Source organism: Dendroctonus ponderosae, unplaced genomic scaffold, assembly GCF_020466585.1.
Source record: "Dendroctonus ponderosae isolate FM_Combo_2020 unplaced genomic scaffold, Dpon_F_20191213v2 Dpon_F_20191213_3, whole genome shotgun sequence".
NCBI classification, from domain to species: domain Eukaryota; kingdom Metazoa; phylum Arthropoda; class Insecta; order Coleoptera; family Curculionidae; genus Dendroctonus; species Dendroctonus ponderosae.
Genome location: NW_026018508.1, coordinates 677602 through 690355, shown reverse-complemented (window position 1 = coordinate 690355; position 12754 = coordinate 677602). Strand labels below are relative to the sequence as shown.

The following is a 12754-nucleotide window of genomic DNA, read 5'->3' as shown; positions in this document are numbered from 1 at the left end:
AGTGAAGTGACAGCAGCGTCCGAGTGCAGAAGAGGTTAAACTCCGGGAGTCGGAAGAGCGAGTTTTCCGCCTGTTACTGTTATTGTTTGTGAAGTTGACGGTAATTTAGAAGTTAGTTTGTTCCTGTTCCGCAGTTAAAGTTGTACCGAGTGGAATAAAAGTTGGAAGCAGAAGAAAGAGTTTAATACTCGGCCATCCACGGTGCAATATTGATATAAACATGTGGTTTCAGGAAGATGTTGCCACATGCGATACAGCTCGTGAAACAACTCAATTGCTGCATAAGACATTTTCTAGTCGTGTATTTTCTCGTTTCGGTGACCAGAATTAGCCTCTGGGAGATCTTGGGATTTAAGACCATTAGATTTCTTTTTTATGGAGTCATTTGAAGTCAAAGGTCTATGTTAACAAGCCCACAACCACCCGTTCATGACAGGAGGCAATTAAACGCGGCATCAACGAAATAAAGCCACTATTATGCAAAAAGGGGAGTTTTTAAGTTTTAGTTTTGATATTTTCAATGCAACTCATTTACGGTGTCGCCTCCCTGATTTTACATAACAAAAGTAATTATATTTGCACTTACCTTAAATGGGTTTCCACTCCAACTTCCCTTCATTCCATCACTAGGAAACAATGACTGTACTCCATTAGACAAACCATTGCTCTTTGCCAGTTGATCCTGAAATGGATTGATCTGTCCGTGGGACGACTGTGTACTATTTAACGCGTTCATTCCGCTTAAACCATTGGGCCCATTCGAATAACCGTTGCTAAAACCATTGCCAACTGACCAAGGTGACGAAGACTGACTAATTCCAAATGGGTTGACTATTTGCGAATTGTTCTCTTGCAAATTATTGAAAGCGCTCATAAATTGGCCTAAAAATAAAATGAAAAATATTCAATGCATCAAAATTGAAAAGTTTTATAAATATTAATGTAGAAATCATAATCGCGAGATTTTACAACAATTTTCAAAGAAAGATGATGTAGTCTTATTTTGAAGTATACAAGGCCGATATTTTTTTTAATGCAAAGTCTCCTTTGTAATCCAGATTGAGGTCCTACATTGCATTCGAAGTATTTTTTGTATAACATACTATATGACTAGTTCAATAGTTTTGGACATAGCGGCGTTTAAACATGAGAACGCCACAAAATGTACCCAATTTTATCGAGAGTTCAGGAGAGGGACTTTTTCACATTATTATCCCCCCACTTTGCCCTTAATGTGCGTAGCTTTTTACATCGATCGTATCCTCATAGATGACTAGAAAGGAGCGCGCATATTAATTGGCCAGCCAGATCACCTGACTTCATCTTTTGTGACTTTTTTCTTTGGGTTAGTCAAAGAAAAAGATCCGAAGAAAGGAGAAATAAAACGTGCTTTCTACGAAATATCCTCACAAATTCTACTAGAAGTTCTTCAGAACAAAATTAGAAAATTAAAATTATGCTAAAATTACATCGCTTATTTCAGTAAAACAATTAATGTTAAAGTTTACTTTTGTTGCGTTCCTATATTTAAATATCGTTATGTCCAAAACTATTGAATCCAGTCGTCACATAGTATGTTATACAAAAATACTTCGAATTCAATGTAGAATCTGAATCTATAATAAGTAACATAAATAAATAGCTTGGAGACAACCAGCCTCTGTTTCTGTACGACCCAAGAAGGTGTCGCTTCGCTGACTCACTCTGTATAGCCTACTACAATTAGAATTCACACAACTTGATTTGTTAGATGTACAGTTGGCGACACGTAAAAGTAGACGATTAAATAGTTGTGGTGTAAATGCACTTGAAAAAATTATTCAAATAATTACTTTAATGAAAGAAGGATGGTCTAGGAGCTTTGGAAAACCGAAGAGCACTATTTATAAAATGTTAAAGCAATGGAGAGAACATGGAACTGTAGACGCGAGATGGGTTTGTTGAAGAAACAACATATTTAGAAGACGCTAATCTGGTCGCACATCTTCAGGAATCCCCTTTTTAACGGCTTTGGAAGCTGCACACATTACAGCCTTCCATGCGTCGCAAAGAATTGCGTAGCGTCGAGTGAGGCAATTTTCAATCTTGATATGTGGTGCAGCTGCACCGAAACCATGTTTAAATCAACAAGAAAGAGTTGTCTATGCCATGGAGCTTTTGATAAAAATCATAATTTTTGGGATATTGTGATTTTTAGTGACAAAAGTGTTTCAGTCGTCGCATAATGGCAAAGTTCGAGTCGTCCCGCATGCAAATTCAAGATTTATTAAAACATATACACGAATACATCCGAACAGCGGTAGGTTTTCTGTCAACGCGTGGGCTTGGGTAAGCAGTCGTGGACCAGTAATATGGCTGGCAGGTTGAAAAGCGAATCTTTTTTAAGTTATATTAGAAAACGTTTTCCTTCCATCAGCAAACCTACTTCTTGGAAATAACAATAGTTTTATTTTCCAACAAGACAACTGCGCTGTTTATAAATCCAGAATAGTGGAAAATTGGTTATTTGAAAATGAAATTAACGTTTGCCAGGTGTCCTCATTTAAATCGAATAGCGAATGCGTATATAAATACATAAGTAAAAAGATGTAGAGAAAAATGTAGGTCGCAAAACCACCATAAATTATGGTAAAAAATTGAAGAGACCTGAGATCAGCTAACACCAAAATACACACGCACCTCAATTCGTCCCATGCCCAGACGTTTGAATCTAGGTTTAGATGCTAATGGGGCAGTATAAAATTAGTTTTTAATATATCTACAAGAAGAAGTTAGTGTGTAAACAATGGTCAAAACGATCCAAAATGGCTAAAATTGTATATGACAAACTTACGAGAAAACATACCAACGTTAAAATTAAAACAGAAACAAAAATAATTAAAAATTAAGCAAAAGAACTTGACTGGTCGGCCCTATCAGTACGGCGAGCAGTCTGATCAGCTTTATCACTTTAGTGCAAATAACTTGGTTGATTGAATTTAAAATATCTTATTAATATTATATTTTTTCAAATATTGTTTCAACATCACCCAGTTTCTTAACAACGTTAAATTTCTTAATCTCTAGAAACCATGAATCATCATTTTCAGATCAATGAGTTATAAATAGCCAGAAGCCTTGAAATTATCTACTTCCTACTTCTTGTGGAAAACATAAAAGTTACGATTACATTGTAGCTTGCTTCTTGGATTCTAAATAAACTGCTAATAATTGTAGATCAATTATAGTTATTGACACACTTGAAGTTTTTGCAGTGGCGAATGAACTCGTAGTAATGAACACTTGGTTTAAACTGCTGCTAAGGAGACGTGGAGATCGCCTGTGGATGGACAGGGCAGAATAATCAGGAACCAGATCGACTTTATGTTACTCAATAAAAGGTTTAGAAATGGCTGCCTGTCCCTCAAAACATATCGAGGAGCTGACATTGGATCAGATCACTGCCTCCTGGTTGGTGTGTTTAAGGTGAAAATGAAGAAGGTCAACACTAAGATGACTCCAAACTATGACCCTCAGATACTCAAAATCCCAGCAATGCTCAACGACAACATTCAACCAAATGAAAACAACAGCGTCGATATGGAACTCAACAAATTAAAACAAGCAGTGGAAATAGTAAAGCAAGAATTGTTGAAACCGGACAAAATGAAGAAAAAATATTGGATGACGACAGAAATATTAAATTTGATGGAAGAAAGAGGACAAAATAAGGGAAATCCAACTGAATATAAACAAATACAATGCATTATAAAACCGGAAATAAAGAAAGCAAAAGAGAAAGAAATACTAGAAAAATGTTGCGAGATCCATCAAAACCATCAAAACACCAATACCATCAAAACATGCACGATAACTGCAATGTTCACAAGAAAGTCCGAGAAGCAACAGGGAAAGGCCACGGAAACAACTGTAAAGCCTTGGTCAACGAAGCAGGAGAAATCATCATTGACGCTGAGAAAAAGAGGGAGAATCCCTGGAAACGTAGCTAGAGAATCTATTCCATGATGTACGCGAAAAACAAGAACCAATTGCAGGAAAGGGACCGGAAATTCTGATAGACGAGGGGCGAGCCGCCATTTCGGAACTGAAGCCACGGAAAGCAGCTGGTCGGGACGAACTACAGACTGAATTCCTAAAATTACTGAACAGACAAAATCAAATGGCTGACTAGAATCTTCAACATTTACTCAACAGGAGAAATGCCAGCGGATTGGTTGAGGTCAGAATTTATCACAGTGTCCAAAAAAGCAAGTGCCAAAACCTGCGGTGATTTTAGAACAATAAGTTTGATGCGTCACCTCTTCAAGCTGTTTCTCAAGATAATACACAAAAGAATATATAGCCTCTGTGAGTAACAGATTTCATCAAGTCAGTTTGGGTTTGTGAACGCCGTCGGCACAAGAGAGGCTTTATTTGGTGTTCAGGTATTGTTTCAGAGATGTCGGAATGTCGGCTGTGATGTATATGCTTGCTTAATCGATTATCAAAAAGCGCTTGACCAAGTCCAACACTATAAAATGCGACATACTGAAGCAAATAGTATTTAAAAAAGCTTTACTGAAGCAAATTTTATTTAATACTGAGTCAAAAAGATGTAAACATAATTATAAACTTATATTGGGACCAGACGGCAGTTTTGAGAATGGAGGGCAGTCACACAGAACAAATAAATACGCTGCGAGGAGTGAGGCAAGGATATGTTTTGTCGCCCATCTTATTTAACGTGTACTCAGAATACATCTTCGAGAAGCACTCGAAAGCATTGAGGAAGGAATCACTATAAACGGTACAATCTTAATAACATAAGATATGCAGATGATACCATCAGGTTTGCAGATAATCTGCAAGGATTACAGAGTTTGATGGATAGGGTTACCAAAATTAGCTGAAAAATGAACGCAAACAAAACCAAACTCCTCATAGTAAGTAAAATAAACATCGCGGAAGACAGTTTATACATCAATCACAGTAGAATACAAAGAGTAAGGCAGTACACACACTTGGGCACAATCATTAACGAGAGATGGGACAACTCTCAAGAAATACGATGTCGCATCGAGAAGGCCCGCTCTGTGTTTATTAAAATGACAAAAAGACATAATATATCCGTAGAGATGAAGCTTAGACTCTTGCGTTGTTACGTCTTCTCGGACCTTCTGTATGGCGCTCTGGCTGTACAGGAGAATACTGAAAATATCTTGGATACATAAAATTACCAACACAGAAGTAATGCGACGGATGAAAAAAGAACCAGAGCTGTTGGATACCGTAAAATGTCGGAAACTTCAATATTTCGAACACATAATGAGGGACCCAAATAGATGTTACCATTTCGCTGATAAGCCAAACCACGATTTCCAAAAACTGTTAACGTGGCATATAGGATAGCCGGGCGGAACAGGACGCAGGGGGGTCCATTGGAAAGAAACTGGACGAGGCCAGTTTTTGATTAATCGTCGGTACAGTCGGTTGCAAGTTGCCAACAAAAGTTATTTTGTGTGAACACATTACGTTTATTTATTTATTGTTTATATGGTCTGGTTCAGGAAATCCTACAGGGCAAAATTAACAACAGAAGAGGACCTGGCCGAAGTAGAATATGTTGGTTGGCAAATCTTAGAACGTGGTTTGACAGATCATCAGCGAAACTTTCCCAAATTGCCATCAACAAAGTAAGAATAGCCAAAATCCGGAGCGGATATGCACTTCAAGAAGAATTATTGTAGTTATAAATATTATAAATTATGATCCTTGCACCACAATAAATAGTGGTCAATTCCAATTATTTCACAACATGGGATGTCAATATCATGTTCTGGAAAATAAAATCAGGTGAGATGAACAACTAAACATAATAAACACACTATACCTTGACTAGGTGATCCAAAAATAGAGCTTTGTGGGGAGGGTGATCCATACGCTGATCCGGTATTCGGCGTAGAAGAACTGTACAGAGATCCTGTTGAACTATTGGTTGAAGTCGACCAGACATCCTAACAAAGGACAGTAGACGATTAACTCGTATATAGAACTATGATTTATAAGAAGTGGTTTAGACTCTTTCTGATAGCAGAAGTTTTTGTCAACATATTAAGCAACTATAACAAATACATAGAAAACGTTTAAAATATATAGAAAATATTGTATTTTTAAAGCGTAGCGTAAACAATTTTTTCTTTCCCTGGTTTCTCAAACTTCAAGCAGTGGCGAATCTTCGACTTTCGTCTCTTATATCGTAATATACTATTAACTCCATGTTTGTAACGCTTGATAGGCGTGATTTTAGTAAATTACTAATTTATTTGATTATACCATTCATTGCCAACATGAATAATCCTGCCAGTTGCTACTGTTTTGTGTGTTTGTTTCTAGAATATAATTTATATATTTCTTTTGGCGTCACTCACCACCATACATGGTAAGTCACTTTTTATGTATTTTTATTTTCAATTTCCTACACCTACTTTCATGACCATGTTGATGTTTTCACATCAGAACAGATGACATCACAACATATTGCAAAATTACCTGATGTTGCTGCTGTTTCATTTCATTATCCAGATCCTTAAGAGCAGCATATTTGTCCTCATTAGATGAAGTATAATTGGGGGGTCCGTGAGAGTTGCCTCTCACGGAGTTTTGAGGATTAAGCGGCGTCTGATAAGTTGAAGCCCAAGCATTGAGATTCGATGGAGTTGGCGTACCTGTAATAATAAATTCACTTTAATTATATAAATATATATTGGTCAAAACGTATTTGTTGGGTATTTTGCCTCACTTCGGAGATTTGCCTCTGCACATTTTGCTCTTTAGATATTGTCAAAGATTTTTCCGACACTTAAATTTAATTTACATCTGAAAATTTTTGCACTTCGTCATCGTGGGAAAAAATAGAGGTAAATCAAATTAATGAAAATGTTCCGGAGAATTTCCCCGTATTTGTTGTCAAAAATATATTTTTTGCTAATATGTTAGGAACCGTTTGAGCTACAGGACTAAGCTTCTGTACACACATTACTAATATGAATAGCTATTTTTCACACTCTATTCGAATTGGACCTGGCAGTGGTGGTGATTTTAAGGTTTGCTATCATTTTTCCGACCACTCTTACGTCACTGAAGAATAGCATATTATGGTACAAGAGAATGAAAGTCGAAATTCGGCCACTGCTTGATGTTGATCCTCGGTGAAAACTAGCCGTGAAAAGTATAAGGTTTTGAAAATGTTGTCAAAACAGTCAGCGTGTGTAGCGAAAATTACTACTTTCCACCAGGAGATCAAGAAAACGATTTGATTGGTAGCGTATTGCAATACTTGCAAGCTCTCGGAAACGAAAAATTGCGGTCGTTGCTTCAAATGACGAACATTTTTGATAGTAAAAAAGTTCTTTTCTAAAATTTTTTGATAAAAAATCAAAGCTGCCATGATGTTTTCTGTCATTAACAGATAGGTACAGGTAGATAGTCTTTGTCAATAATAACAATAATTTGTCAAATGGTGACTTACTTTGAAGCTCCTTTCACGAATTTGCGGATATGCGATTAGTTCTGCGGAAATGCCACAGTAACATAGCAGAAGCTGTAACAACTCACGCCTACAAAGGGCGAGAGACACTGAAAGATAGTGGACGACAATAGATGTTCGGGTTCCAAACACAGAGAAACAAGTATTGGACATAATTGCAGCACAGCCTTCCAGTGGTACTCAGAGCATTACACAACTGACACTTTTCCAGACACCAAATAAATATCGAGGAAGGGCTACGTTCCCACCACGTATGTTAGACAAACAGAGCACAAGGACACATAAAACCAATGGCTGTTAATGGAGTTAATTAACCGAATACGAGAAGCTGGTCGAGAAGAATGCATAAGGTGATTACATAGGCACTAACTTGTTTAGAGTTAAAGACTCAAATGTATGTTTATTTGTAAACATATCAATTCCAGGTTATGAGGACAATAATTCACTTCGGAAAAGTACGTTCGCCATTGAACGAATCCTGTTGAATTTACCGTTTATCTTTGTCTATTTTATTGTAACTTTCTGTATAGTTCCATGGTTACCGGAGTTTGTAATAAATACGAAGCAACAGGTATTTACGTAATGTTAATTAGGCAGATTGCCTTGAAAAACATTGTTGCCATCTTTCTGATATAGCTTTTTTGCAAATTTCTAAGTTTTTAATAACAATTTTTTTTATATCTTTTCTGTACTCCTAAAACACCTCCCGACAACACCTCCAAAGGAATGACGTCAATTTTGAATCACCCTGTATAATGTAATAACCTCAACAAACAAAAAGATGTATACAAAAACAATTGCTACCTACTTACCATTATTACAATCACTATTTGCATTGTAGACTTGGTTGTGTTCGAAATCTGCAAAACCATTTTCCAACTTCGTACTGATCGTGGGTGCATTGCTAGAAAAAATCAAGAACCATTATGTTTTAATTATGATGCAGACACCCATTCAAAGAATCTCGCAGTTAGAAATACGTCCAAAATGTCGCTGGTAAGTAAATAAACACTGTTGTATAATAGGGTGAATTTTTTTAAAGTGTTACAAGGCTATATCTCAGAAACGGTTTCAAATATATTTATAAAATTTTGGGAAAGTAAGAAATAGATAGAGCCACGCATTTTAACATATTTCATTATTCTTCTCAAATTCAATGATGTATTTTTTATTCTGCAATTTGATTCTACATGAAAAACTGTAGGTTTTTTTGGTTACAAAATTATCGATAATTTAAGTTTCATAAAATTTAAATACAATTAAGCATGTTTAAGTCTGTGGATTTTCAAATTGTCTTTCCTATCCATGGCAACGCGTAGTTGCGAGCGTTAATTGAAAATGTTGACGTTTTATCGCTCTTTTCCTCAAGTTATTGTACAGAAAAAGAGTGCAGAAATAATTACAGAAAATCTTCGCTATTGTGGGCGCAAATATTTCCTAACAATCCAAGATCCCACATGGCGTTTAAAAGGTTAGAAACCAGAGGTCGCACAACTAGTAGTTTAAGGAAAAAACGCGAAGCCGGAAATGCACTGTAACAAACGAAAATTTAACCGTGGGAGTTTTAGGAGAGGTCGTTCTTGACCCGCAAGTGAGGACTAGACGTCTTGCTAGAAATGCTCGACTAAGCCAAAAAAAACGGTTATAACCATATTGCACAGGTATAAATTTCACCCATACAGGATCACACTCCACCAAGAACTGTATGAACAAGGCATTCAAAACCGGGTTACGTTTTGCAATCGGGTCACGGGACAAATGGAAGATAATGACATATTTTAATAAAATTGTATTACATTCTCCATAAATAATAAATAATCTTCGTTTGTATAATTTAAGCATCCCGACAAAAATATTAATTATTTCCTAACGATAACTGACAAATGTCAGCATTCCTTTGGCATTTGATTGCATTAAAAATGCCACTTTTGTCATGCCAATGGCACGAGTGACAAGATTTAAAATAGGATGCGGCAAAATAGCCATTTGAAAACATTAAATTGACAGTAATTCGAAAACTAAACACTTTTGGAATGGATTATTTTTATTTTTAATAATAAAAAAGATAAAAATTATCAAAAAAGGGGGTTTCCCTTGAATCAATTGGTTTTAGACGGTTTTCTCAACGTCATTTTGAAACTAATTTTCTATGCACACTTTGCATTAATAGTTATCAACATTTTGTCGAAAATCCATTAAAGTAAGTCATTTTCAACAAGAAATGCGACTTAAATTAAGTAGACCATATTCCCTTATAGGAAAAACGAATAATTATTCGAGTGGCTGCAACTGTAATTTTTTACATAAAATGTCAAATATAAAGAAACGGTTATACTTAGGTATAGGATTTTATGCATGAAATATATTTAGAATTTAGGGCAGAATTCAAAAATGTAATAATATATAGGGTGTTCCATTTAAAATAAGCAAGTTGATATATTCTTCTGGTATAACCGGAAGTGTGGCCATCTTGAAAATATTTTCGGCCGCTTGTCCCCAGTGACTTTATCGCACTGTCCAATTTTCAAAATTCTCCTAATTAGAGGTTGCAATATATCGATGGCGGCGGTTGCCGGTGGGACACCCTGTATAAACCTGGTGTCAAGTGGATGTCAGTTGAAAATATAAAAGTCAGCGGTTATTTTCAAGTAGATCGAACAAAGTTTTTCATTCATCCCTATCGTGAACGTACCAACAAACGGGTAGTTTGTTGGGAATTTAAAAAGGTAATATTTAAAATTTGCACCTTTTTTTATGATAATTTTGTTCATCATCAGCTGATCCAGCAAACAACGGCACCGTCGGGACTTTGGCGTCTGGCGCTCACTGTTTAACTTCGACTTTTTTTTTCTTTTTTTTTCCGGTGAGGTTTAGAAAATGCTCTTTTATACACTCTCAAAGCTGGTGGTCTGTCGCTCTCTGGGTCTTCTTCGACTTACTTTATGAGCGTTATTTAATATTCTCAGGGCGCTTTCATTTTGATCTAAATGTAAATTAATATAAAACGATATCTTACTTAAAAATCTCGGCCTTATCAAAATCAACAGCAAAACCATTGCCTAAATTATTATTGTTAGTCCCGTTCTGGTGATGGTTCTTGACTTCTGGTCGACTTCTTGTAGTCCCATTAGTGAATGTACCATTAGAAATGTGGTTTGTCGATATTTTACTAAATCCGTTCTTGGTTCCATTTTGAAGTTTCGCGCTAGTGCCATTCGTGGAACCCGTCGACCATTGCTTTGTGTTTGGTACCTCTGAAGTTATGGTGGTTTTCATTTCGCTTTTTTCTAGGTAGAATCTGAAAACAAAAAGTGTTTAATACTGGTTTCACAATTAATAGACGCAATTATACAAGGTGTTAGTAAATAAGTGCGACAAATTTCAGGGGGTAATTATGCATGAAAAAATAATGTGCTAAAGTTTTTCTTAAAAGCTGACAATTGTTTTAAATCCGGTTGAGATAGGAAAATGATATTTGGGGGGTTTTAACATGCAGGAAAAATGTTTTATTCAACATTGGCGTGCATACCGGTAATGATCTCAATTGTTTAAAAGAAAAAAATGGTACGCCACCGAAAAATTTCAAATGAGAAATCATTTTTCAAGTCCTTGTGGAATTTGCGACAATTTCTCTAGCCTTTTTCTCATATGGGGCGCCGTTTTGATGCAAAAAAATAAAGCACCTTATAATGACATTATATATTGTTATATTCAGTTTAAAAATATTCAAATTTGGCACCTTTTGATAGAGGAACGGTTGYCGAATGCACGTAAGCCGGTCGCTCACGCAGACGCCCAACAAGGACACGAAACACGCGGAAATAGCGTCGGATTCGTGCGCGGTCAGTCTGTCTGACAAAACCGRAAAACACTTTTTTCTAATATCATCAAGCTCTAAWTTTTTTTTYTWAATTTTCCAACCATTTGTATGGTTTACGTCTCAGCTAGAGCTTACTGACACATTACTTAGACTTTCCATTCTCGCAAAGTGCAAGTATAAATAATTGTACATACCTTTCTGACTGTGACAAGTATAAATAATTAGGCATGAGTAAAATAAGTGGCAACATTGCATTTTGTTTAATTTCCAAGTCCACTATATCAGCTGGAGTCTGCAACCTTTCATACAAACAAGAAAAAAAACGGCTGGAACATAACCGCAATCAAACAGGAGGTTTAAAATTAGGTGTCAAAGTTTTGCCAAAACTGTATTGCAGTGGAGCTTAGGCACAATTTTGTGTGTCGAATCATCCATTATTAGTTCTTAAAACAAGATTTAACAGAACACGGCACTGGGAAATCTAATGTTCAAAGATAAATACAGGGACGTTTGAACTTTTCAAAAGTTTGTAAATGTTTTTTCTGCGAATTTATGGACGATCCGCATTTTTTTCACTGATAGTGCTTTATTTTAAGTGTACTTTAAGGGGAAATTAAAAAGAAAGCGAAACTTTGACAAACATAAAGTACATGAGCACCATGAATCGAATTATAGTCGGCTGTGCGTAATAAGAATTACAACAGGAATACTTGCGCACATACGACAATCAATGTATGGCGCGCGTTGAAGCACCATGCGTTTCGTCCCGGGGCTACCTATTGGACTCGTCAGTAAGGCTTAGGTAGGCCCTGCCTTAGACGCCGGATACGGAACATAGGTTGGAAGTTGGAGCTGCTAGTTGAGAAGTGGCGAATAGAGTTCGCCACAAATGAGACGAAGAGTTTAATCTTGTGTCACGTCTGAGGGAGGTTATTTTGAACATTTGTTGTAGCTTTGAGCATGTTGAAATTTTTGTTCTGGTTTACTGTTATTGTATTAGATAGTTCTTAATAATTAAGTTATACAGGGTTATTCACGCTATACGGCACGGAAGTTTGCGGCTAAACCGTTTGATTTTTAAAAAGTATTATTTTATGAATTGTCCGACGCCTACCGAGCGCACATTTTAAAAATATTTTTGTAATGTACAGGGTGTCCCAAAGGCTCTAAAGGTATCAAAGTTGCGTTTTTTTAAATGAAATGTCCTGTATATTATTGCATTTTTGGATTCGCTGAACAAAACAAATGTCTGTTTTAATAAGGTTTATAATACCTAAATCTTAAGGTTTTTTAAATAATACGAATTTAATAAAAATCTAATCTAATTTTCACGTGTCAAATACTTTAGAAGTATTTAAGTTATGTAAGCGTAATTTATAGTGAAGTGTAACAAGATATAATATTTTATA

General features: G+C 36.0%; 2 protein-coding genes across 2 annotated transcripts in view; one reads left to right on the top strand and one right to left on the bottom strand.

The window, feature by feature from the left end:
* The window catches only part of LOC109542537 (arf-GAP domain and FG repeat-containing protein 1), a 59969-nt gene that overhangs the window by 6747 nt on the left and 40468 nt on the right, over positions 1–12754 (bottom strand). Inside the window, exons 3-7 of the mRNA XM_048665284.1 lie at positions 10542–10823; positions 8338–8429; positions 6529–6704; positions 5870–5993; positions 587–882 (exon numbers count right to left, since the gene is read on the bottom strand). Of these exons, the coding sequence (XP_048521241.1) occupies positions 587–882; positions 5870–5993; positions 6529–6704; positions 8338–8429; positions 10542–10823 (970 nt within the window). The remainder of the gene's footprint in view (positions 1–586; positions 883–5869; positions 5994–6528; positions 6705–8337; positions 8430–10541; positions 10824–12754) is intronic.
* Positions 3078–3798, top strand: LOC125504006 (the record flags this gene model as incomplete). Its single annotated transcript, XM_048665285.1, is given in 1 exon segment — positions 3078–3798. A coding segment is annotated over 1 exon segment (435 nt), but the record flags the coding sequence as incomplete, so codon positions are not given.